Source organism: Ovis aries, chromosome 14 (genome assembly GCF_016772045.2).
Source record: "Ovis aries strain OAR_USU_Benz2616 breed Rambouillet chromosome 14, ARS-UI_Ramb_v3.0, whole genome shotgun sequence".
Lineage (NCBI taxonomy): Eukaryota > Metazoa > Chordata > Mammalia > Artiodactyla > Bovidae > Ovis > Ovis aries.
The window spans coordinates 55,416,497-55,439,520 of NC_056067.1; the positions used below are offsets into that span (position 1 = coordinate 55,416,497).

Below are 23,024 nucleotides of genomic sequence, written 5' to 3' on the forward strand. Positions count from 1 at the left end.
TTTTTCCATTGTGCATTTCTTATAACTCGATTCTTCCATTCTCCATGTATGCTGGGCGTTTACCCCATCCATGCATATGCATCGGGGCTTCTCCCAGGTGGTTTAGCAGTAAAGAATCTGCCTGAAATGCAGGGGATTGCGGGTTGGCTACCTGGGTAGGGAAGATCCCCCAGGAGAAGAAAATGTCAACCCACTCCTGTATTCTTGTCTGGGAAATCCCACGGATGGAAGAGCCTGGCAGGCTACAGTCCACAGGGTCGCAAAAACCTGGACATGTCTTAGCGACTGACAACAACAACAGCGCATGTGCCTCAATCTCGTCCTTCCAGATAGTTGCCTCTGCGAGGAAGTTAGATGTTACCTGAAGATGATGGGCCGTCATTTCATCTTAATTGTTCTTGCAGTTTAGATGCACTGTTGTAGTTGCAATGGAAGAAGCAGACAACACTAGAGGCAAGGACTCCTCACGGGAAAGGAAAGCTGGGATCCTTCAGGCAGCCAAGGGGCTAAAGCTGAGGTGTTGGGACACATCTGAGAAGTTTAAAAAGAAGGTCATGGAATTCAAGTAGGATCAGAGATAGACCTTATTTTTGTGTCAAAGAAGTACCTTGACAGGAGTTCTTCAACTTTGGATTGTTATCTTGTCATCAGCTAAATATAGATTTTTTCAAAAACTGAGATAAAGGCTCAGCAGTGTTATAGCATGTGTTAGAATACCCTTCCTTTTAAAGGTTGAATACTATTCCATTATATGGGTATACTATATTTTCTGTATCTGTTTATCTGCTCTGGATTGTTTTGACCTTTTGACTATCATGGAAAATACGGCTATGGTTGGTGTTTGAACATCTATTTGCGTCTTTGCTTTCAATTATTTTGAGTACATATCTGAGAGTGGAATTGCTGGACCATCTAGGTTTCGTGTTTTGAGGAACCGACATTCTGTTTTCCACGATGGTGTTACCCTTTAAAGTTCTACCAGCAAGGCACAGTTGTTCTAATTTCTCCACCTCTTCACCATCACTTGTTACTTGCTTTTCTCTTCCCCTTTTTTTCCTTCCTTCCTCTTCTCTTTCTTTTTTATAATTGTCATTCTAATGGGTGTGAAATGGTACCTCATTTGGTTTTGATTTGCATTTTCTTGACGATTGATGAAGTTGAGCATCTTTTCATGTGATTCTCGGTGATCTATATATTTTTGGAGAAATGTCTGTTCAAGTCTTTGCCCATTTTTAAATTGGGATGTCAGTCATTTTTGTTGATGAGTTTAAAGAATTCTTTATATGTTCTGGGTATTAATCCTTTATTAGATATATGATTTGCAAATACATTCTCCCTTTCTGTGGGCAGTCTTTTTCTTCTACTGATAGTGTCCTTTGATGCACACAAGTTTTACATTTTGATGAAGTCCTATTTGTCCTTTTTATTTTTTTATTTCTTATGCTTTAGGTGGCATATCTAAGTAACTATTGCCAAATACAAGGTCATAAAGTTTTATCCCTATGTTTCTAAGAGTTTTATGGTTTTGTAACTATCATGTATAATTATTTGATCTTACATGAGTCACTTCTGTCTTGCTGATTTTAAAATTCTCTCTTTGTGTTTGGCTTTCAGCAGTTTGGTTATAATGTTTCTTAGTGTGAATCTCTTTGAACTTACACTACTTGGATTTCTTCACCTTCTTGGGTGTATAGATTCGTGTATTTCATCAGATGTGGGAAGTTTCAGTCTGTTATATCTTCAGATAGCCTTTCTGTCTCTTTCTCTCTGTCCTCTCCTTTTGGGGTTCCCGTTATGCCTATGTTGACCTCATTAATGGTGTCCCACATATCTCTTAAGGTCTGTTAATTTTTCTTCATTCTTTTTTCTTTCTACACCTCAAACTGGATAATCACAGTGGACCTATCTTCAAGTTTACAAACTCTTCTGCCTCCTCAATGCTGCTCTTAAGCCCTTTAAAAGAGTTTTTCATTTCAGTTATTGCACTTTTCAGCTCCAGAATTTCTACTTGTAATTACAGATTACTTTCTGTAATCTGTATATCTTTATTTCTTTTTTTAAAAAGTCTATTTATTTATTTGGCTGTGAGAGGTCTTAGTTGCTTCCCTAACCAGGGATTGAACTCGGACTCCCTGCATCAGGAGTATGGAGTCTTAGCCACTGGACCACCAGGGAGGTCCCTATATCTTTATTTCTATTCTCTATTTTCTGAGACATCATTCTCCTGGGTTCCTTTAGCTCTTTGTTCATAATTTCCTTTAGCTTTTTGAGCATATTTAAGACAGTTGATTTAAAGTCTTTTTCTAGTAATTCCAGTGACTCAGCTTCCTAATTTCTTTCGTCCTGTGAATGGGTCATACTTTCTTGGTTCTTTGCAACCCTCATAGTTTTTTGTTGTTGAAAACAGGACATTTTGACTATTATAATATGGCAACTCTGGAAGCTGGCTTAGCTCCTTTCTTCAGGGGTTGTTGCTGCTGCTTGTGGGTTGTCGTTGTTTGTTTAGTGACTTTTCTGTTTTTGTGAAGACCATATTCTTTATTATGTATGAGCACTGAAATCTGGTTCTGTTAGCTTAGTGGTCGGATAGTGACTTGACAGAGATTTCCTTAAATGCGTGCAGGTGGGGGAATGAAACTCTCCCACTTTGCAAACTGTCTGTTTGTGAAGCTGTCTTTCAACACTTGGGTAGGCTGTTTACAATTCTGCTTTGGCTTCAGCTTCCTGCTTTGGCTGAGCCTAAAGGTCAGCCAGAGGCGAAAGCTTAGGGGTTTCCTTAGTCTTTTCTGAGCACTCATCCAGGCTCAGTGGTTTGCAGTTTTCTAGATTTCCTGGTATATACAGCAGCTTTAAAAAAATTTATTTATTTTTGGCTTCACTGAGTCTTTATTAACTGTATTCCTGGTGGCTCAGTGGTAAAGAATCTGCCTGTCAATTCAGGAGACACAGGAGACTTGGGAAACGCGGGAGACCTGGGAGATGTGGGTTCGATCCCTGGTTTGGGAAGATCCCCTGGAGTAGGAAATGGCAACCCACTTCAGTATTCTTGCCTGGAAAATTCCGTGGACAGAGGAGCCTGGCGGGCTACAGTCGATGGGGTGGCAAAGAGACAGGACTCACATGTCACAATTTATTGCTGCACAGCCTCTTCTCTAGCTGCAGTGAGCGGGGGCTCCATTCTAGTCGTGGTGCCTGGGCTTCTTATTGCCATGGCTTCTCTTGTTGTGGAACGCAGGCTCCAGGTGTGCAGGCTTCTGGCTCTAGAGCAGATGCTCAGTAGATGTGACACATGGGCTTAGTTGCTCTGCGGCATGTGGGGTCTTCCCAGACCAGGGATCGAACCTGTTTCTCCTGCATTGCCAGGTGGATTCTTGTCCACTGAGCCACTAGGGAAGCTCCATGTAGGAGCTTTTTAAACCCCTCACTCCCCCAAGCATCCCCTTTCCCTGCTGCTTCCCTCTGCCCTCCTGGGTTGTTCAGAGTATCTCTCGCTTGCCTTGACTGTTATTATTTGTGTCAAGGAGCCAAGGCTAATACGTTTGTCTTTCATGTTTTTAAACACCACCTGGGAAGCCACTTCTGCTCTGGGGGAAGCTGCAAGAACAGTGAAACAACAGCCAGCCCTTGAGCCATCCTTTCAGAGAGCCACCAGCTAGGTTGATACACACAACCACAGTTATTTAAGAGTAAGATCTGGAGCTTCTCTGGTGGCTCAGCGGTAAGGAATCCGCCTGCCAGTGCAAGAGTCATGGGCTCCATCCCTGATCTGGGAAGATCCCATAGACATTAAAAAAAAAAGAGTTAAGATCTGAGTTGTTCCCTCTGATGACAACAACCTGCAGCAGGAACATGGGCTATTTTTTTCAACCACTGTGCTGGGGAATTGGCAATGATAAGTGGATTAGTTAAAATGTCACAGTGCTCTTTTACTGAAATCTTTCTTCATTAAGCATTCTCCTGTTTGTTGTAAATTTTATGTTAGATTCCAGAATTCTGAAAAAGTTGATCCTGACAGTTTTTTTCTTTTTTTAGCCAGCTTATTTGTTACCGTTGTGGAAGGACCAAGTTTTGAGGTTCTCTCCGACTGAGGCGACTTAGCATGCATGCTTGCACTGGAGAAGGAAATGGCAACCCACTCCAGTATTCTTGCCTGGAGAATCCCAGGGATGGAGGAGCCTGGTGGGCTGCATGGAGTCGGACACGACTGAAGCGACTTAGCAGCAGCAGCAGCCTCTGCCATCTCTCTCAACTTACTAAGTGGCTCAGTGATAAAGAATCTGCCTGCAATGCAGGAGACTCAGGTTCAATCCCTGGGTCGGGAAGATCCCCTGGAGAAGGGAATGGCAACCTACTCCAGTATTCTTGCCTGGAGAATCTCCTGGACAGAGGAGCTTGGTGGGCTACAGTTCGCATGGTCACAAAGAGTCGGACTTAGCATGTAGCTCTGTATCGGCAGGTCTGGCCAAGACATGAGATGCTGTCTTCCTTCTTCCTCTGCCATTTAGGTGACACCTCTGACTGCTTCCCCGTCTGTCCATAACCTCTGATGTCCTTTTAATTCCGGCCCAGCCTGGGCAGTCTCTGAACCATCTGACTTCTGACGTGTTCCCTTGACGTCCAGTTTCTTCCAGATCCATCTGCAGACATCCTTGGTTTCTGATTCCCTTGGTTAATTTCTGATGACCTCTGGCCTCTGTCCCTTCCCTTGATCACAAGCTTTCCTCCCATCTTCTTCACCGCCTCCGTGAATCTCACTTCAAACTCTGTCCCTACCCGTGACTCCCTGTCTCCGTCTCTCCAGGGTTCCAATTCTGTGGCCTCAGCTCTTGGGGCCTCTTTGTTGCTGCGAGTGTTGGGGCGCCTGGAGACTGAGGCTGAGGAGGCGGCGCGGAGGAAGGAACTGGCGGCCAAGTTCGAGGGGCTGGGTGTTGGTGCGTGGGGTATGGGTGCCTGGGGGCACTACAGGGAGCGGCCAGGAAAGGGGGTTGTAAGTCTCCCCTTTGCTTCTCTAGTAACCCTGCCCCTTCCCCTGCAATCCCCTTATCTCTTCCCTCCTGCTGTCTTCCCACGACTCTTCTCCCTCTCACACGAATGTTCCACACCCAGACCTCTTTGGAGAATGCTACCGCAGCAGCGAAGAACGATCCGCCCGCCTGCTCCTTCGGCGCTGCCCACTCTGGGGTGATGCCACTTGCCTGCAGCTCGCCACACAGGCGGATGCCCGTGCCTTCTTTGCCCAGGATGGGGTGCAGGTGAGCATCTGAGATACCCACACAGTGCTCAGCTGGACTCTGGGAAGTCTGGAGGATGAGCCCCTCCCATGGTCTTGACCATGGGCAGTCCGTGGTCTTGACCCCCTTCCTGGAGACCACCCCTCCTCCAGAAAATCTCAGCCCTCTCCCAGAAAGCTTGCTCTTCCCCAAAGAAGCCCCACGCCCTGCCACAGGAAAGCCAACCTTCCCACAGCAAAGCATACTCTTCTAGAAAGTTCTATTCCAGGAATTCCTGGTGCTTCAATGCCTAGGACTCTGCGTTCCTAATGCAGGGGGCCTGGGTTTGATCCCTGGCCAGGGAGTCAGATCCCACATGCTGCAACTAAAACATCCCACGTGCTACAGCTAAGACTCGACACAGCCAAATAAATAAACAATTTTTTTTTTTAAGTTCTATTCCAGGGAATTCCCTGGCAGTCCAGTGATCAGGATTCTGCACTTCCATTGCACACGGCACAAGTTTGAGCCCTGATCAGGGAACTAAGATCCTGCATGCCTGTGCAATGTGGCAAAAAAAAAAAAAAAAAAAATTCTATTCCAGATACAGGAATACTGGTGACTTTAGTAGGAAGTCCCGCCTCTCACACAAGAAGTCCTTCCCACTTCCCAGAGAGGTCCCCGTTTCCAGGTTTCAACAATTAGAACAGCCTCACTGGCCAGTTACCTAGTGTTCTAGGTGTAGACAAACTCTGGTTTAGGGAATCCTACCCTTCCTTTGGGAAGCCCTGTTTGCCCCCTCTGTCTCTCCCATTCTGCTAATCCTGACATTGAAAAAAAAAAGTCTTCTTTCTGGTAATTGGGAGTAAATTTCGTACCTCATTACTTGTAGTCAGCCTTGCATTTTTACATTCTGGTTGTCAGTTTCTATTTTCTTTCTTTTTGGGGGTGCACACAGTGGCATGTGGAACTTCCCTGACCAGGGATCGAACCCACACCCCCTGAAGAGGAAATGTGGAATCTTAACCACTGGACTACCCACCAGGGAAGTCCTTAATCCCGACATTTTGAAACTTCTCTTGGTTTCCTTAGTCTAAATCTGACGGGTTCAGTGAGTCCCACCCCAAGTACGAGGTTTGCTTACCCAGCAGGGAGTCCCACCTTCATTGTCGGAATGACTTGTTGGCACTTCAAGTACTCTCCCAGAGTCCTTTACTCTGAATGATGGTTAAACTCCTGGATTCCAGTTTTCGCCCCTTCCGTAACCTCCCTGTGCCCCATCTATGGAAAAGGAGAAAATAATAGTACCTGTCCTCCTGGGGGAGTGGTGAAGCTTAAGTGAGCTGATCTGTGCAAAGTGCTTAGCCCAGTATCTGGTGTATCGTGTTAACAAATGTTGGCTGTTTAACTCTACTAAAATCTGGGACAGGTGGTCCTTGCCTTTGACCCCTTCCCCCCACCTCCCCGCCCCACCCCCAGCCCCACCACTGCAGTGAGCATTTGCCCTGGGCTCTGGAGCAGGGTCCAGTCCTTGCCTGGGGTCTTCGGGAGGGGGTTGCAAGGGAGATTCAGGCTCCTAATCCTCCCCACCCTCACAGTCTCTGCTGACACAGAAGTGGTGGGGGGAGATGGACAGCACCACGCCCATCTGGGCCCTGGTTCTTGCCTTCTTTTGCCCCCTACTCATCTACACCGACCTCATCACCTTCAGGTCAGTCCCTGGGGTTAGATTGGCAGGAGGTGGGGTTGGGGGTGGGGTGGGGTGATCAGCCTCTCCTTCCTGCTCAATTCTGGCCGCCTTCTACGTGGTCTGTCCAGTGCTTTCCCTAACCATGTTCATTCTTTCCCTCCCCAAGACTGGGGGCACATTGCGGGAGGGGAGCTTTCGGGGGACTCAATACAGTTCCTCTGCTTTCTGGCCAGGGCTCTGGGGGCAGGTGCCTTTGGGGTAATTCCTCTCCTTCCTGCCATGTCTCTGGGTGACTGAGTTTGGGTCTCTCTGGAGAACTCCTCTCCTACCGTCCCTCTCCCCTATTCCTCACTCTGGGCGTCCCTCCATGCCAGGAAGTCAGATGAGGAGCCCACGCAGAAGGACCCGATGCTTGACGTGGATGGCGACATCAGTGGGGAAGGGCCTGTCGAGTGAGTGAAGCGCCAGCACCTTGCAGGGGTGGGGGCACCCGGGGCAGCCCCAGGAGCACCAGGCACTGGGAACAAGGCCAGAGGGGAGACGTGGGGCTTCAGGAGATGGGGGTTTCTTGAAGCCACTGAAAACACTGAGGAGGCTTCTCAGACGCCAAGCTCAAGGCTTGGTTCTAGATTTGGTCCTGCTGCCAAGGAGTTCCTCACTGGCACTCAATTTGCCTCATGCGACATGTATTTCTGTCTCGACAGAGCAAGTAGAACTGGGTGGATTTGGTTCATTTAGGGATCTTTTGCCTCTTTTATTTTTCTGTCTCCAAAAACTTTGCTCTTAATCTCCATGCTGCGGTACCCATTGAAGGTGTTTTCAAAATCAGAGCCCTATGCAAATGGAATAGAATACTTAATATTCGGTAATTCTGCAGAACAGAGGCGTGAAGGACTTGGTCCTGAGTCGAGCAGACCTGGGTTCAAATCCTGACTTTGACTTTGTAAGTGGCTCCGCCCATGAGCCTCAACTTTCTTTTCTATGAAAAGAAGGTTGTATGGTATTAGTCAGGTTAGGTTGGGTAACGCTGCTGTGACGAAGCATCCCAAACTCTCAGTGGCTGGCCACAGTGAGGATTGTGTTGCCATTCACGCTCCGTTTTGGGGTTGTTTATGGCTCTGCTCTGCATGGTCTGCACTCTGGGATAAGCAAGCACCTTCTAGCTGAGATGTTGCTGGTCTCATGGTGGCAGGAGAAGAGACAAGAACCAGGTGTATCAGTCCCTTAGTCATGCCTGATTCCCTCCAGGCTCCTCTGTCCATGGAATTCTCCAGGCAAGAATACTGAAGTGGGTAGCCATTCCCTTCTCCAGGGGATCTTCCTTACCCAGAGATCAAACCTGGGTCTCCAGCAGTGCAGGCAGATCCTTTACCGTCTAAGCCACCGGGGAAGCCCCAGTGGCAACCAGGGAGGTACTGGACCTTAAAGCCTCCACTTGGAAGTGACATGTCACTTTTGCCCACCTTTCATTGGCAAAGACTAGTCATATGGTAATTCCTTTGCTCCTAATTCTCCCACTGGGAGGGAACCAAAATATTTGGTCCCCAGTAATACAGTGTACTCATTCACAGTTGAGAAGATCCCCTGGAGGAGGAAATGGCAACCGACTCCAGTGTTCTTGCCTGGGAAATCCCATGGACAGAGGAGCTTGGTGGGCTACAGTCCATGGAGTCATGAAGAGTCAGACATGACCGAGCAACTAACATATACATACATACACACACATCTCTACTTTAACCACTTGAATAGGAAAAGGGAGGAATCTCAGCCCCAATATTCTAGAAGAAAAAATGTTTCTGGTAACTGTTAGCAACATAGACAGACTGCCAGAAGTCTGTCAAGCACACCACCTACTGTGAAACAAGTCAAATTTAAATATATTATATATACATTTTTTTTGAGATAATGCACAGAATATAAAATATTTGTCAAGGTAGAAGAGGAAACTAAAAAAAAAAAAAAAATCGGACCTCTGAAATAAATTAGATGGAAGGTTCCAGTGTCAGGATCCATAATGGTGTCCTTGCCTGGCGAGTTCCCAACATTGGTAACATATGACAATGATAACAAGAGATGATGGGGACTTCCCTAGTGGTCCAGAGGCTGGGAGTCCATGCTTCCAATGCAGGAGGCCTGGGTTCCATCCCTGGTCAGGGAACTGGATCCCACAAGCCACAAGTAGGACTTTGCATGCCACAACTAAAGATCACAGTGAAAATCGAAGATCCCGCATCCTGCAACTAAGACCAGGCACAGCCAAATAAATATAAAAAATAGATGATGTTATAGAACACTTACAGTGGGCAGCCAGTGTACTAAACCATTTTGAAATCAGTTCATTTACTTCTCTCAACAACTGTATGCTATTGTATCTATTGTTATCCCCATTTTACAGATGAAATAACTGCGGCATTATGTCACCCGCCTCAGATCATGTGATTGACTGGTCAGTGGTGGGAGGTGGGATTTGAACCCAGATCTTCTTGTTCCTGAATCTGTGCTCTTAGCCGCTGTGGAGAGCCACCTTCCTGGAGAACTTTCTTAAAGGACCGATTCCTGGCGCTCCCTCAGTGAAGCATCCAGGAATCCGTGTGTGTCTTGCTTGGATTTAAGATGGCACACTTTGGGGAGCGTTCTGACCCACCACATATTTTTGTTACCAGGTCTATATCCTCCTGTTATTGGGGAGCTAATTCTCCTTTTTTTTTTTCAGTCTTTATTTTTGGCTGCACTGGGTCTTCCTTGCTGTGCGAGGGCTTTCTTTATTTGCCATGAGCGGGGCCTATTCTCTAGTTGCGGTGCATGGGCTTCTTATTCCAGTGGTTTCTCTTGTGGAGCATGGGCTCTAGGAGCCTGAATTCCCTGCACTGGCAGACAGGTTCTTAACCGCTGCACCGCCAGGGGAGTCACTAGTTCTTCTTTCTGCACCTCACTGTCTTTACCTTTCATTGTTCTTTCTGCTTATTTGTTTTAGAACAGCTTTATTGAGATATAGTTCCCATACATTCAGTTCACCCATTTACGGTGTACAGTTCTCAGTCGTTTTCAGTATATTCACAGGGTTGTGAAATCATCACAAAATTGATTTTAAAATATTTTCATCACTGCAGCAAGAAATCTTGTGTCTATTAACAGTCTCCCTCCCCACTCCTCCCTTCCCCAGCCTCAGGCAACCACTAATTTACTTTCTGTCTCTATGGATTTGCCTGTTCTGGATATTTCATGTAAATGGAGTCGTATACTATGTGGTGTTTTATGACTGGTTTCATTAACTTAGTATCATGTTTTCAAGATTTATCCACTGCGTAACATGTATCAGTGCTTCATCCCCTTTTAACTGCTGGATAATACTCCATTGTTTGGATCCAGTACCTTTTTATCTGTTCATCAGTTGATGGACATTTGGGTTGTCTCCACTTTGGGGTTTCCTTTCTGCCTTTTTTTTTTTTTTATAAGACAGGATGCCTTTCCAAGCCAGTTTATTTTTCCCATTAGCTTTCTGAACTTAGTAGTAGTAGTAGTATTCATTTTGCTGTTTCTGATTTGAGATCAGAATTAAGAATTAGGATGTAACTGGGAAGAGTATCAGAACTCAGGTGAAAAGGGCCAGAGATATGAGTGGACCAAGAAGGTTAGAATTCAGGTAAGGCTATACAGTGAGAGATCAGATATCAAGAAGGAAGAATTAACTGAGAAAAGGCGGCTGGATAATCTGCTGTTGGTTGTGGGTCAGAAGTTAACATTCAGGGATGGAGCTCCAGGAGGGAATCTGGTGCTTTTCTAGATATGAGGAGATGCAAGAATTGGGTTCCTAAAATCAGCACCTGAAAATATCTGTCGGAAAACCTGTTCTGCCAGTTTTACCCGGAGCACAGAGTGCCTCATTCCTGCTCTCCACCCTGAATTCCCTCCAAGGGGTGTTGAAGGTCAGCAGCTGCAGCAGGGCCTGAGTTAATCCTTGCCGAGGCAGATGCGTGCTCAGTCTCTTCAGTGTCTGACTCTTTGCGACCCCATGGGCTGTAGGCCACCAGGCTACTCTGTCCCTGGGATTTCCCAGGCAAGAATCCTGGAGTGGGTTGCCATTTCCTTCTCCAGGGGATCTTCCTGACCCAGGGCTCCAACCCGCATCTCTTACCACTGCTGCCACCTGGGAAGCCCTGTAGAGGTAGATGGCAAGTGTAGTTAACAGAGTTGTCAAACCTGGGGAACCGAGGTCATGAAATGAGGAGGTCAGAGGTTATATTTGAGGGCCAGAGGTCAGGAAGATGGTCCAAGGTCAGACAGAGAGTCAGAGATTGTGAGGGTGAAAGAAGAGGAACTTGGAGCCAAAAGCCAGACAAGAGTCAGAGGTCAGTCCAGAGGCCAGAGGTCAGAAGGGTGGGAAAAGTCAGGGGTGGAAGCTCAGCAGTGTTGAAGGTAGATTTAAGAGGTTAGATCAGGGGTCAAAACTCTAGGAGATGGAGGGTGTCAGAAGGTGTGAAGGTGGGGACTGACTGGAAAGCAGGATGAGGAGAGTAGGAAAGCTCAGAGTCTTGATGGTGGTGAAGGTCAGGTGCAGAGATCGGGTTGAGCCCTCCTCCCTTCTCCCCCTTTCTCCCGCACAGGCCCACAGACCCCCCTGAGAAGGTGCCCTTGGGAGTACTGAGGCCACCCAGACATAGGGACTGCTGTGGGGGGTGCCTGCCACGCCTGCGCCGCTGGCCGCAGTTCTGGGGGGCGCCGGTGACGGCCTTCATGGGCAACGTGGTCAGCTACCTCCTCTTCCTGCTGCTGTTTGCTCGCGTGCTGCTCATCGACTTCGAGCCGGAGAGGCCCAGCGTCCTGGAGCTGCTGCTCTACTTCTGGGCCTTCACCCTGCTCTGCGAGGAGTTCCGCCAGGGCCTGGGCAGCGGCCTGGGCAGCCTGGCCATGGGGGGACCCGGGACAGACTCCCACCGGGCCCCACTGCGCCGCCGCCTGCACCTCTACCTCTCCGACTCCTGGAACCAGTGCGACCTGGTGGCCCTCACCTGCTTCGTCCTGGGCGTGGGCTGCAGGTGAGTGCCCTGCGACCTTGCATGCCCTGCCCACGACGACCTCTGACCCTTCCTTCCTGGGGGTAGGAGGGTGGGGATGGGAGGTGAGGGGTGAGGTTAGGGGCCTCAAGTCTTGGCTTCTCTGCGGCAGGCAGCAGCTAAATCCAATTCTGCTGCTTCTTTTTTTTTTTTAATTGACGTGTAATTGATGTACAATATTATAGCAGTTGTAGGCGTACAGTATTGTTGTTCAGTTGCTAAGTCGTGTCTGACTCTTTGCGACTCATGGATTGTAGTCCCCCAGGCTCCTCTGTCTATGGGATTTCCCAGGCAAGAACACTGGCATGAGTTGCCATTTCCTTCCCTAGGGGATCTTCCTGACTCAGGGATCAAACCTGCATCTCCCGCACTGGCAGGTGGATTCTTTACCACTGAGCCACCTGTGATATCAGTTGCAGATGTACAGTATGGTGGTTCACAATTTTAAAACAACTCCACTTTTTTTTTTTTTCTTAAAAAAATGTTTAAAGAACATATGAAAGTGAAAAGACAAGTTTCAGACTGGGAGATGATATTTAGAACAAAACCACCAAGGATTGGGATCCAGCGTATAAGAAGAGCACCTACCAAAAAATATATACATGCACGAGATCAGTGAACACAATAAATTAAAAACTGGGACAGAGAATATGAAAAGACAGGTGATAAATTACATGTGCCATTAGATATGAAAGGTGCCCAACTTTTTTTCTTAAAAAAAAAAAAAGGCTCAGATCCCACCTTGATTGAAAGTACCGGCTAAAGATGTTCTATAAGTCGTTTGCTCACACGTGGATATCTGGCTTTGGGGCTGATGGGGTAAAATGAGAATCCCACTGCTCTTTGTTCTGTTAATAGATCTGGACTTCACAAGCTGTTTCTCTAGTCCCAGTCTGGCCCTGCAGCTGCACCCCCGTCCTGGCCCCCGGACACCAGGCCACACACCGAGAGCCACCCTCACATTCTCCTCCTCTTCCTCTACAGTCCTCGGTCCCAGGCCCCATCCTCAGGTCCCCTGATTTCCTCTGTCCCATCCCCAGCTCATCTCCATGGCTGCCTGTGCCACCTGGATCCTCGCCCAGCTTCCTGGACCCCGTTCTCTTCCCTCCCTAGTCCATCCTCTACAGGGTCTGCAAGGGGCCTTCTATACCCAGGGCTGGCCTCTCAGAGCTCCCTTGCTTCTCGGGGCTCCCCGGCACCACGCCACAGTCCCTGGACCTGGTCTGGGTCTGCCCTTCTCTGCAGGGGTGCCTCTCTGATTCCTTTCTCTCTTCTTCATCTACACTTCAGCCTCTCTGAGAACTACCTGCAATTCCTTCTTCACAAGGCCAGTGGCTTTGACCTTGATCCTCGCTACTTTGAATCTGCATGATTATAAAATGGTAATCAGGATTCGACTGACAGATTCTTACCAAGGAAGTATTTTCTAGTTACTTTAAACTGCCTCGATCAATTTTATATTGCAAGGCAGTGAAAGTAGCTTCAATGATTTTCTTTTTCAGTTTCTGAAATTACTTCAGTTTGATTACTGTTCGAGTTAAGTTTTACGAGTATTTGGTTCGCTGTTCGTGTTTTTAATCCATTTCAGATTTTGCTAAAATCTGCTCAGACTATGTTTGTGAATTTTACTTTGTGACTTTAATTCTGTCATGTCTGATTTTCCTGGGTCAAATTTCATAATTTTAAATTTCATCAGGGAAGCCTGAGTGTTCTATCAACTTTTTACTCCCTGATAAATCATGGTTTCCCTGATAGCTCAGTTGGTAAAGAATCTGCCTGCAATGCAGGAGACCCCAGTTCAATTCCTGGGTTGGGAAGATCCCCTGGAGAAGGGAAAGGCTACCCACTCACGTATTCTGGCCTGGAGAATTCCATGGACCGTCCATGGAGTTGCAAAGAGTTGGACATGATCGAGTGACTTTCACTTTCACTTACTCCATAAAAATCTTGACTTTCTGCTTATTTCTTAGCTAATTAATAAATTGTGGGGAATTACCCTGAAGTATTTTCTGTTGCCCAGGTTGGGATATATGTATATATAATGTTAGTTCATTTCTTCTATAGTTTCTAGATCATGTTGTGTGGTGCCCAGAGAGAGGGCAAAGGGAAACGAAAATATTCTTGGGAATACATTATGTTGTCTTTGGGTCTTGGCACATGCTATTCCCCCACCCTGAAATGCTTTTCCCTCCTCTCCTTGGCCAGGCCAGCCTTCTGTACTTCCTTTCTGCCTCAGCTTTACTATCTGTGTCTCTGAAAGTCTTCCTTTTTCCTTCTCAGACTCTGGGTCTCTCCTTTGTGTTCCCCTAACATCCCGAGAACTCCCCACCATAGAGGTTAGGTCACGGCTTTAGCGTCTCTCTTCTCAATGCACGATTATAAATTCCTCAAGCCCCATCTGTCTCATCTCCCAGCAACTTAAAACATCTCTGAATATAGTCTATTCCCAAAGAAATGCAAAAGTACATCCTTATTGAACAAGATTATGTCCCAGTGTAGAAGAGAATAAAACAGAAACCAATTATCTTCCTCAGCCATTGCAAGATTCCTCCGTTTTTGTTTTTTTTTTCCCAAGCTTCCTCCTTTTCTCTGTAATTACCTCCATCAACAGTTTGGTGAACATCCTGCCATTCTTTCTCTATGCATTTACCTACTTCTTCTATACACAGATATTATACACAGAAGATCCTATATGTTTTTTAAAATTTATTCTTTTATTGAAGGATAATTGCTTTACAGAATTTTGTTGTTTTCTGTCAAAGATACTATATGTTATGTATTTTTTTGCAACCTCTTCTTTTTCTCCATAATATGTCCCTGACATTCTTTCCATGTTAGTATTTGCAAATATTCCTTATTCTTTAAAAATGCTGCATCCGATTCCTGAAGAAGGGGTTTTAGCCAGTCGTTGCCGGCTAAAGCAGCCAGGAAAAATTTCTCCTTGCCAGGTTTAATGAAAGAATGAATTCTTTTCATGAGGCAGTAGGACAAAAATTCTGCACTTCAAGAGAGAGAATCAGACCAAATACATCTCTCTAAAGCATCTTTCATGTTCTACTTGAGATAACATGAAGTTTTAATCAGATATTAGCTGCTCTGAGTCCAGTACTCTGATGATATATATTTTTTAAAAATAAAGTATTAGCAGTTAGAACACCGCTGCTTTTGAAGACAGCAAAGAACTTTGTGGTCACAACCTAGTGACTGTTTATAGGGGATGAAGGATCCTGACACCCCCTTTCATAACCTGGACAGTTGACAGCAATGACCCTCTATTCTTTTCAATATTCGGACACACTGAAGGCATGGTTCCTCTGTGCTGTGTTAAAAATGGTACAAAGTCACTTGACATGAATAATTTTTTCAAACAGCAAGATAAGAAAGTTTTAGAGACCATTGTGCCTTTGTTTATTCCTTGTATTTTGTATCAAGTATCTTCTGAGAGGAAAGGACTAAGGCCACGTGGTAACATTCTTTAGGAATACCTCTGATATTTTAGATATTTTTGTCAAGCTCATCATTTCCTAGATGGAGGAAGAATTATTGCATGGGGAAAAAAAAGTCCAAAAATCTCAGTTTACAGAGGACAAATTTCCAGCATTCTCCAATTGAATGGATGAACCGTTTTATTTTGCCAGTCCCTTCTGGATGGGCATTTCAGTTGTTTCTAATTTTTTATTATTCCAAAGTCATAAAAGTTTACATCCTGGACGTACACTTTGTGAGTCAAAGGGTATATGTATTTTTGAGGTTCATTGCTTTCCTTGTAAAAATAGCTTCTTCCAGCTACACACCCACCATCTGGGTAAGACACTGCCCCCTAGAGGACATGCTTGATGATACCTGATATTTTCAATCTAAGAGTTCGTAGCTCTCCCATTTAACCTTTATATGTTTTGCCAATCTGATGGTTAAAAATGACCTCTTCTTGTTTTACTTCACGCATCCAAGACTCCTAGTTGGGTAAGTTGGACAACTTTTGTATCTAATGGCGCATGTGCTTAGTCACCTGTCTTTTCATATTCTCTGTCCCAGTTTTTAATTTATTGTGTTCACTGATCTCGTGCATACATATATTTTTTGGTAGGTGCTCTTCTTATACTCTGGGTCCCAATCCTTGGTGGTTTTGTTCTAAATATCATCTCCCAGTCTGAAACTTGTCTTTCCACTTTCATATGTTCTTTAAACATTTTTTATTCTTTAACTTTTCATTTTGAAAAACCCTTAGACTTATAAAAAAAATGTTGCAGAAACAGCACAAAGCATTCCCATACACCATTTATCCAGATCCCCCAAATGTCAACACCTTACACTGTCAAAACCGGGAGATTTTATTTAAATTTCATCAATTGTCCACAGACATCCTTTTTCTGGATCAGGAGCCAATCCAGGATTCCATGTTGCCTTTAGTTCACGTCTCCTTAATTGTCGCTAATCTGGGACAGGTTTTCAGTCCATTTTTAACTTTTACGATCAGTCCAGACTAGTTATTTTGTAGAATTTGCCTCCATTAGAGTTTGTCTAGTACTCCCTTAGAATCAAACTTGGGCTATACATTTTTTGGCAGAAAATTTTGCCTTTCTCTGTCCATCATATTTATGTTATCTCTTAATATGCATAAGTTTTATATTTCAAAGTAGTTAACTTCTCAGTATTTTCTTTTGTCATGATTTTGTGTCTTGTATATAGGACTCTTTTTCTTACATGACAGTTATTTCAAGTTCATGAAGATATTCTTCTATATTTTCTTATTAAGATTTAATGTCTTACCTTTAACTTTAGGTTTTTAATCCCTTCAAAGTTGAAGTACACGATGATGCAAACTAGGGATGTAATTTTCATTTTCCCCTTAGGGATTGCTGACGTTATTCACTGTTTGACCTTCTTCTGTGAATTGTGTGTCCTTATCCTTTACCCATTTTCCTGTTAGGTTCACTGTCTTCTGCTTATTGGTTTGCTGGAAGGCTCCATATTTTGCCATTTATAGGTTGGGCAAATATACCTGAAGTTTTCTCAACTTTATGTTATAGGGACCTCCTTCCCAGCTTTTTGCTAAGGCCGTTTTTCATACAGCCATTATTTAATGGGTACCAGCGCCCTGCGAGGCCCAGATTGGCAATGTCACGGTGCCAAATTTTGAGTAAGCCCCACGTGAACTGGAGTGGGGAGTGTCCCAGTTCTGGCCCTAGAGAGGCCACATCCTCGCCTTCAGTCTTGTACTGGGAAGACTCGGGGCTTTCTTTGCACCCTGTAACCTTTGAGTGACGTCTGCCGCATCTCCCCATACCCAGGCTGACCCCGGGCCTGTATGACATGGGCCGCACTGTCCTCTCCCTTGACTTCATGATCTTCACGCTGAGGCTGCTGCACATCTTCACAGTCAACAAACAGCTGGGGCCCAAGATCGTCATCGTGAGCAAGATGGTGAGGCGTGGGGTCACGCTGGTGTGGGCGGGGCCTGAGGGTGTAAGGGGCGGGACCAAGAAGCTGTCATGGATTCGCTGTAACTGAGCGTCTGGTGAGGAGGAGGGGCTTCGGGTACTGGGGCGGGGCTAGAGTAGGGAAGGGCGGGGCCAGGCTTGGTCTCATCTTCCTCTTCCGCAGGTGAAGGATGTGTTCTTCTTCCTCTTCTTCCTCGGCGTGTGGCTGGTGGCCTACGGGGTGGCCACTGAGGGGCTCCTTAGGCCCCAGGACCGTAGCCTCCCGAATATCCTGCGCCGCGTCTTCTACCGGCCCTACCTGCAGATCTTTGGGCAGATCCCTCAGGGGGAGATGGACGGTAAGGAGGATGAGAGGACCTGACATCCAAGTGAGCCCCCCTCCTCCTCCCTTATCTCTGGGTCTCTGACCCTTCCCCCTTTTTCTTTGCGTCTCTGTCCCCCTCTCTTTCTGGGATTCTGTCCCCCTCTCCCCGGGTCTTTGCTCTCCTCCCCCCTATGGATTTCTGTCTTCCTTAGGTCCCGGTCCCTCTGGCTCCATCTCTGACTGTCTCCCTTCACAGCGGCCCTCATGGAGCACAGCAACTGTTCACTGGGGCAGGGCTCATGGGGGCACCCCGAAGGGAAGCTCTCAGGCAAATGCGTTTCGCTTTATGCCAACTGGCTGGTGGTGCTCCTCCTGGTTGTCTTCCTGCTGGTGGCCAACATCCTGCTGCTCAATCTGCTCATTGCGATGTTCAGGTGAGTCCCTACTGCCCTGGTGGCTCAGACGGTAAAGAGTCTGCCCGCAATGTGGGAGACCTGTGTTTGATCTCTGGGTTGGGAAGATTCCCAGGAGAAGAAAATGGCAATCCACTCCAGTATTCTTGCCTGGAAAATCCCATGGATGGAGAAACCTGGCAGGCTACAGTCCATGGGGTCCCAAACAGTTCAGTTCAGTTACTCAGTCGTGTCCGACTCTTTGTGACCCCATGAATTGCAGCATGAGAGGCCTCCCTGTCCATCACCAACTCCCGAAGTTCACTCAAACTTATGTCCATTGAGTCGGTGATGCCATCCAGCCATCTCATCCACTGTCGTCCCCTTCTCCTCCTGCCCCCAATCCCTCCCAGCATCAAAATCTTTTCCAGTGAGTCAACTCTTCGTATGAGGTGGCCAAAGTATTGGAGTTTTAGCTTTAGCATCAGTCCTTCCAAAGAACAGCCAGGATTGATCTCCTTTAGGATGGACTGGTTGGATCTCCTTGCAGTCCAAGCGACTTTCAAGAGTCTTCTCCAACACCACAGTTCAAAAGCATCAATTCCTTGGCACTCAGCTTTCTTTATAGTCTCTCACATCCATACATGACCACTGAAAAAACCATAGCCTTGACTAGACAGAACTTTGTTGGCAAAGTAATGTCTCTGCTTTTGAATATGCTGTCTAGGTTGGTCATAACTTTCCTTCCAAGGAGTAAGCATCTTTTAATTTCATTGCTGCAATCACCATCTGCAGTGATTTTGGAACCCCCCAAAAATAAAGTCTGACACAGTTTCCACTGTTTCCCCATCTATTTGCCATGAAGTGATGGAACCAGATGCCATGATCTTCGTTTTCTGAATGTTGAGCTTTAAGCCAACTTTTTCACTCTCCTCTTTCACTTTCATTAAGAGGCTTTTTCGTTCCTCTTCACTTTCTGCTATAAGGGTGGTGTCATCTGCATATCTGAGATTATTGATATTTCTCCCGGCAATCTTGATTCCAGCTTTTGCTTCTTCCAGCCCAGTGTTTCCCATGATGTACTCTGCATAGAAGTTAAATAAGGAGGATGACAATATACAGCCTTGACGTACTCCTTTTCCTATTTGGAACCAGACTGTTGTTCCATGTCCAGTTCTAACTCTTGCTTCCTGACCTACATAACAGTTGGAGACAACTGAGCAACTTCACTACTGCTCTCTGATGATCTGGCCTGACCCAGCATGACCCTTGACCCCAGAGTGACTCTTGATCCCAGCTTAACCCTTGACCCCAGCATGATTTTTGATCCAGTCTAAGTAATTCTAGTTTTAGTCTCTGAACTCTGATTAAAATCTACTGCTGGCTTGTTCCCAAATCCAGCCAGAGTGTGCTCTTGACCTGGACTTTGGAATCTGATCCGCTCTCTGAGTCTGGGCTGAAGATTAAAATTTTTAAAATTGTGGCTATATATATATATAACATAAAAATTGCCACCTTCTCCATTTTAAAGTGTACAATGCAGTGACATTAATTACATTTATAACATTATACAGCCACCACCACTGTCTATTTCCTGAACATTTTCATCACTCCAAACAGAGTGTGTAACCATTAAGCACAGGATAACGTCTCATTTTCCCCTCCCCCCAGTCCCTGGTAACCTCCACTTTACTTTCTGTCTCTATGACTCTGCCTCTTGGAGGTAAGTAGAGTCATACAGTATTTGTTCTTTTGTGTCTGGCATAAGGTTTTCATGTACCACTACTCCATTTTTTTTTATGGCTGAACAATACTGATGTACAGATAAAAGGCATTTAGTTGATCCATTCATCTAATGAGACTTGGGTTGTTCCATCTTTTGGCTGTTGGGGATAATGCTGCAATAACATTGGTGTTTACATATCTGCTTGAGTCTCTGTTTTTATTTCTTTTGGTTTTATTTCTAGAATAGAATGCTGGGTCATGTGTTAATTCTGTGTTTGGCTTTTCCACATCCTTTCTAATAGGTGCTTTCCTTATTAAGAGGTTATAGACATCCTAGTGGGCATGAACTTGTTATTTCATTTTAATTTTGATTTGCATTTTCCTAATGACTAGTATTCTTAACTGGAAAATCTGATGGACAGAGGAGCCTGGCAGGCGACAGTCCATAGGGTTGCAAAGAGTTGGACACGACTGAAGCAACTTAGCATGCACACATCCCACTTATAATCCTTTTAATATGTGGTTGAATTAGTTTTCTAGTATTTTGTTGAGGGTTTTTTCATATATATTCATAAAGGCTATTGGTCTATAATCGTGATATTTTTATCTGACTTTAATTTCCCTGGTGGCTCAGATGGTAAAGCACCTGCCTACAATGTGGGAGACCCAGGATCGATCCCTGGGTCGAGAAGATCCCCTGGAGAAGGAAATGGCAACCCACTCCAGTATCCTTGCCTGGAAAATCCCATGGACGGAGGAGCCTGGTAGGCTACACATAGGGTCGAAAAGAGCTGGACAAGACTGAAGCGACTTAGCACACACATAATGGTTTTTAGTAGGATTCTATAAGGTAGAAAGTAATGTCCCCATTTTCATTTTTTATTTTAGTTACTTGTGTCCAGGCTGACTTGTGAGCCTGACTCCAATCTCTACCTAATTCGTGTTAGCTTTCCCAACTTGATCTCTGACATCCGACTCTGGAGCCTCCTAACCCAGCTACCAAATGCCTCTGACTTTATTGATCCTGACATCTGCCTTCTGCTTGGGGTTTCAAACAGATATTGCCTAACAAGTAATCTTGATCCGCTTTTCCAAGGGGCGCCTCTGCCTCTAGTGACTCTTGATCTCTGGTCCCTACAGCCATACCTTCGGCAAAGTGCAGGGCAACAGCGACCTCTACTGGAAGGCGCAGCGCTACAGCCTCATCCGGGAATTTCACTCTCGGCCCGCACTGGCCCCGCCTCTCATTTTCATATCGCACGTGCGCTCCCTGATCCATCGACTTCGCAGGCGCCGGGCGCGCTTGCCACCGTCCCCAGACGCCGAGCATTTTCGTGAGAGCCCGGCTTGGCCCAAAAGAGAGAAACTCAGGGGGCGGAACCTGGAGAGAAAGAAGAGCATTTATATGCAGGAGGAGGACCCTTAGGAGCACTAGTGGGCAGGGCTTACTCTGGCAAGGGGCTGGGCGTGGGGTATTAGTGGAAGACCAAGAACGGTGAGGAAGTGCAGTCTGGGAGATCACTGAAGCTCGAGGTTTTGTGTGGGGAAGCTGGGTCTAGGAGCGGGCGTGGCCCGAGGATGGGCAGTCCCTTTGACTTTATTCTGGCCCCACTGTCCAGGGGTCCACCTCTCGAAGGAAGCGGAGCGGAGGCTGTTGACATGGGAGTCAGTGCAAAAGGAAAATTTCTTGCTGGCGCGTGCTCGGGACAAACGGGAAAGCAACTCCGAACGTCTGAAGCGCACGTCGCAGAAGTGAGGGCGGGGCCTGGCTCTGGGCGGGGCTTCTGTTCTCCGGGATCGATCTCTTGACTGACTTCCTGCAAAGGCCCAGGCTAGAGGCGGAGCCTACGGGGGCAGGGTCCCGGAATGCTAGGGAGGAAAGCGGCACTGCGGGGGGCGGGTCTTTCAAGGTAGGCGGGGCTGGTAGGCTGCTGGCACCCACCTAAAACCCTGGATCCCCAGGGTGGACACAGCACTGAAGCAGCTGAGACAGATCCGCGAGTACGAGCAGCGTCTGAAAGGGCTGGAACAGGAGGTGAGGGCTCCGGGCCAGGCTGGAGGAGGATGGCCAGGGTGAGGGGCAGCAGATTCCAATCAGGTGCCGCGATGTCTTCCGCTGCTCCCCAGGTCCAGCACTGTACCCGTGTCCTGGGCTGGGTAGCTGAGGCCCTGAGCCGTTCTACATTGCTGCCCCCAGGGGGACCACCCCCCCCAATCCCACCTGGGCCCAAAGGTCAGTGTTTACCATCTACTTGTGTGTATGTCTGGCGTCTGTCACCACCTACGTCTGTGTCCTTGCTTTCTGGGTCTCTTCCCATATCTCGGTGTTTCTCTCTTTCACTGGCCTTCCTTTGCCCCTGGTTCATTCTTGGTCTCCTTTGGGCTTTTTGTGCATCTGTTTTTTTGCCAGTCTCTCATTTTTTCTGCCCTCCTCTCTATGCCCATCGCTCTTTTCTCTCCTCTCTTCCCCCAGACTGAGCCCTGCTGGTGGACGTCAAGGAGTAGCGGCCAGAGGGAGTTTTGCTCCCAGAGTAAGACCTAGCAGGTCCTTGACTCCTGCACCTGACGACCTTGTCTTTGAGGTGAACCGGATGCCCGTGGACTACCACCTTGGATTCTGTCAGGGTCACTCAGGGAGTGTCATCCATGCAGACCACGGCAGGCCTGGCTCCTCCCAGAACCAGCCCTACTCTAGGAGGATAAGCCTCTGGAGCCCAGGCGTTCCCTCTCTGAGGGCTGTATCTCAGCCCACTGGACTGGAGAAGGCTACCAGGTCCTTGTGGTACAGGGACCAGAGTCCACTCAGCTCCCCACACTGGGGAAATAAAGCCATTTGAGAGGAGTAGGGTCTGAATGCTGGATTCTTTGGGGAATTGGTGGGTGGCTAGATCCTTTTGGGATGGCAGCTGAAGCTGGGGGTGTGTTTGGGGTCCTTGGTCCATTTGCTACTACTGCATTTCAGGTCTCACCGGGGCTGTTGCTTCCTCTCAGCCCCACTACTCCTGTCTGACTCAGGCCCAGCACCTCTTGTCTGCACTGCTTGATGACTCTCACTTCAGTGGGACAAGAACCCCATCCATCTGTACCCCCCAACACCCATTCCTGCCTACCAGTGCAAAAAGAACTTGGAGATAAAAAGCAAATTATTTCCTGGAGGAGGGGTGGGTGGGCACTGTGTACATCTGCTTTGGCAATAGGGGAACAGATG

The 23,024-nt window shown here is 46.8% G+C and overlaps 1 protein-coding gene across 3 annotated transcripts in view; it reads left to right on the forward strand.

Annotated features, from left to right (window-relative positions):
* Positions 1-22,658, forward strand: part of TRPM4 (transient receptor potential cation channel subfamily M member 4) — a 40,338-nt gene extending 17,680 nt beyond the window's left edge. Inside the window, exons 13-25 of one of the 3 annotated variants that reach the window (XM_004015802.5) lie at positions 4,802-4,931; positions 5,107-5,252; positions 6,809-6,921; positions 7,275-7,352; positions 11,505-11,936; positions 17,246-17,378; positions 17,559-17,733; positions 17,956-18,133; positions 20,957-21,150; positions 21,436-21,568; positions 21,779-21,851; positions 21,944-22,049; positions 22,290-22,658. In XM_004015802.5, coding sequence (XP_004015851.2) covers positions 4,802-4,931; positions 5,107-5,252; positions 6,809-6,921; positions 7,275-7,352; positions 11,505-11,936; positions 17,246-17,378; positions 17,559-17,733; positions 17,956-18,133; positions 20,957-21,150; positions 21,436-21,568; positions 21,779-21,851; positions 21,944-22,049; positions 22,290-22,294 — 1,896 coding nt within the window. In that variant the 3' untranslated portion in view covers positions 22,295-22,658. Of the gene's footprint in view, positions 1-4,801; positions 4,932-5,106; positions 5,253-6,808; positions 6,922-7,274; positions 7,353-11,504; positions 11,937-17,245; positions 17,379-17,558; positions 17,734-17,911; positions 18,134-20,956; positions 21,207-21,435; positions 21,569-21,778; positions 21,852-21,943; positions 22,050-22,289 lie in introns of those variants that run through there. The other 2 variants (XR_003591595.3, XM_060398154.1) reach the window with 2 other exon arrangements.
* Positions 22,659-23,024: the final 366 nt, after the last annotated feature.